This window comes from Salvelinus sp. IW2-2015, linkage group LG17 (assembly GCF_002910315.2).
Source record: "Salvelinus sp. IW2-2015 linkage group LG17, ASM291031v2, whole genome shotgun sequence".
NCBI lineage: Eukaryota > Metazoa > Chordata > Actinopteri > Salmoniformes > Salmonidae > Salvelinus > Salvelinus sp. IW2-2015.
The window spans coordinates 14,208,619-14,211,877 of NC_036857.1; the positions used below are offsets into that span (position 1 = coordinate 14,208,619).

Genomic DNA, 3,259 nt, shown 5'->3' on the forward strand with positions numbered 1-3,259 from the left:
GTGTGGAGCTCAGTGTATGCTCATAGTGGAGCTCAGTGTAGCTCAGTGTGAGCTCAGTGTGGCTCAGTGTTGGAGCTCAGTGTGGGAGCTCAGTGTAGCTCAGTGGGAGCTCAGTGTAGCTCAGTGTGGACTCAGTGTAGTCATTGGAGCTCAGTGTAGCTCAGTGTGGCGCTCAGTGTAGCTCAGTGGGGCTCAGTGTAGCTCAGTGTAGCTTCAGTGTGGCTCAGTGTGGAGGCTCAGTGTAGCTCAGTGTGGAGCTCAGTGTAGCTCAATGGAGCTCAGTGAGCTCAGTGTGGGCTCAGTGTAGCTCAGTGGTGGAGCTCAGTGGAGCTCAATGGAGCTCAGTGTAGCTCAGTGTGGAGCTCATGTAGCTCAGTGGGGGCTCAGTGTAGCTCAGTGTAGCTCAAGTGTGGCTCAGTGTGGAGCTTAGTGTGGAGCTCAGTGTAGGCTCAGTGGAGCTCAGTGAGTGTGGCTCAGTGGAGCTCAGTGGAGCACAGTGGAGCTCAGTGGAGATGTGGTTGATCCAGCACCCAGCCTTCTCCCATGCAGCCTGTAATGAAACATGAAAGGGCATGAAAGAAAATAACACAGAGGACACGGAGGATGGGACAGTGGCATCACAGCCAGCGCCTGTCATTCAGAGGGACTGGAATGATGACACACTGTGTTTCACACACACTCTTGCAGGCAGCATAAAAGCAGGCCTGCATACGCACACGCATGCATACAGTACAAGTGCACACTTATGCGCACACACACAGAGAAACACACACCAACTGACTTTAGAGTATATATGTGTATATCATACACTACAGTTGAGGAAAAATGGGAAAGTAATTCTGCTTTGGAAGTTGATAAACTTGTAACCTCACTTTTGAGAAAATTGTCCTTGAATGTTTTGGTATACTACTGGAGAGCTCTTCTTTGTCTATACCCATTCAACATTTAACACCCACTTAAGCCTTAGCCACACCCATCTCTTTTTTTATATTTTAATTTTTAATTCTCCCCAATTGGTAGTTACAGTCTTGTCCCATTGCTGCAACTCCCATACGGACTCGGGAGAGGCGAAGGTCGAGAGCCATGCATCCGCCGAAACACGACCCTTCCAAGCTGCACTGCTTCTTGACAAACTGCTCACTTAACCCAGAAGCCAGCCTCACCAATGTGTTGRAGGAAACACCGTACAACTGGCGACCATGTCAACATGCATGGGCCCGTCCCGCCACTGGAGTTGCTAGAGCGCGATGTGACAAGGACATCCTGGCCGGCCAAACTTTCCCCTTACCCGGACGATGCTGTGTGCCGCCTCATGGGTCTCCCTGTTGCAGCAGGCTGCAGCATAGCCTGGGATCGAACCCGGATCTGCAGTGACGCCTCAAGCTTTGCAATGCAGTGCCTTAGACCGCTGCGCCACTCAGGAGGCCCCCCATCCATTTCTTTAAGGATTCACATAAGGCCATGTACTAAACAACCAAATATTTCAAGACTAAAGGCTGGTTTATACCAGGGCTGTGTTTGTGCATTTAATCTGGAGTGCCAGAGTGTGCTCTGGGCATTCGTAAACTGTCCGTTTGTAAATTCAGAGCGTTTCGCTCTCAGAGTGTTCAGAGCGCKCAGTGGACGCTCTGGCCAAGGAGTAGGGTTGATCCGAGAGTTCTGACCTAACAACCGCAGTCAACCACCCAAGCTAACTGGCTAACGTTTGCAAGCTTGCTAGCTACTTCCAGGYACAAATGAGAGAACAGCTCACTCTGACCATTTTACTCGCCCTAGCTGAGCAGGTTAGGCTGTCTTTATGTTATCCAGAGCGTTGGTGACTGCAACTGTGCTGCTGGCAACAATTTAATTACACTTTTTTGCCTAAGTTTACTTACACCGGCCCTATTCAGTGGGTGTTGAGCGTTCGTAAATTCGTCAGTTATTCTGCGCTCTGGTACACTCAGACGAGAGTGCTCTGAAATCAGAGTAGATAGCCAGAATGAATTTACCAGCTACGTCTATCAACAGTTGTCACAGTGACGTCATGAACATTATATTGAAATGCTTACTTGCATAGTGGAGTCTTTTGTTTAGACATGTAGCCAGCTAGCTAATCAATTAACCATAATCCCAACTCATAACGTTACTACCCTGCATGAATCTGCAGTTAGCTAACCAATCAGGTTACTAGCAATGCAACTACTGTAGCAATGCGAATGGCTCTGAGATRCAAATGATATTACTACACAGATCATACACGTAACGTTAGCTAGCTAGCTAACAGTACACTTTAACTTGAAATGAAAATGAATTTCTGACAAAATTAGAAATGTGTAATATCTGAAAATGTATCTAGCTAGACTATCTTACCCGTATACATGGATGGACGCTCCTCCCTCTCTGTCACAGATGCCATGGTTGCCCTTAGTTTGAAGATGTAATCCGGAGACAGCTGTTTCATACAATAGAATTCTGTGTGTTCTCTTTTCGACTCCGTCTGCATATTTCCAATCAAACGCCAGACTTTTCTCCGTCTCCTTAGCTATCATACTCAAAACTCAGTCGTCCAGAAAGTGGAGAGCAACACTTATGCAGTTCTACTACGTGATATTTTTCTAAAAAGCTGCGTTAGAAAGGATTACCTACACATACTGACCAGCGCATATTATAGACAGAAGCGAGCTACATGGCAGACCAATTCGAACTCATGTCGCATGTCCAGTCCACTCATTATCTCAGCCAATCATGGGTAGCTGGAAGGTTGCCCTCTTTTTCTGTGGCTAAACCAACTAGGCTCGTAATTAAACAATTTTATTCATATTTACAGTTGGCATACAAGTTTGTTATTAAGGCACATGTTCCAGAAGGCATTTCTGCCAAAAAATCAATTTTGATGAAAAAAAAGTTTGTTTAAATGGCTCTCCTGTGAAGTAGTGAYGAGCGACATACACCTAGTGATACTTTTTTTGTCAGATAATGGTCAATTCTACATTCTTAGAAACTGGGGCGAAAGGAATATACTTAATTGTGTTAGTGGTCAGGTACAGGTAACAAAATACATACCAACCACTGTGAGAGGCTTTACAAGTCCACTACCTTTCACCAGGGCCCATAATGGTCAAAGGTAGTGCACAATATGTGATATGGCAGCCCAACGGGGGCAGATGACGCTAGTTCCTACTTGACATTAGGCAATAAAAAAAGAGCTCATGGAGGGGGTTGACCATGCTGACGGTTGGAATTCTTAAAGAGGTGGGTGGCTCTATGGCTTAAGCAA

At 46.2% G+C, this 3,259-nt stretch overlaps 1 protein-coding gene across 1 annotated transcript in view; it reads left to right on the forward strand.

The window, feature by feature from the left end:
- LOC111976891 (protein bassoon-like) overlaps positions 1-566 on the forward strand; it is a 68,012-nt gene extending 67,446 nt beyond the window's left edge. The window contains exon 6 of the mRNA XM_024006039.2: positions 419-566. Within this exon, the coding sequence (XP_023861807.2) occupies positions 419-566 (148 nt within the window). The remainder of the gene's footprint in view (positions 1-418) is intronic.
- Positions 567-3,259: the final 2,693 nt, after the last annotated feature.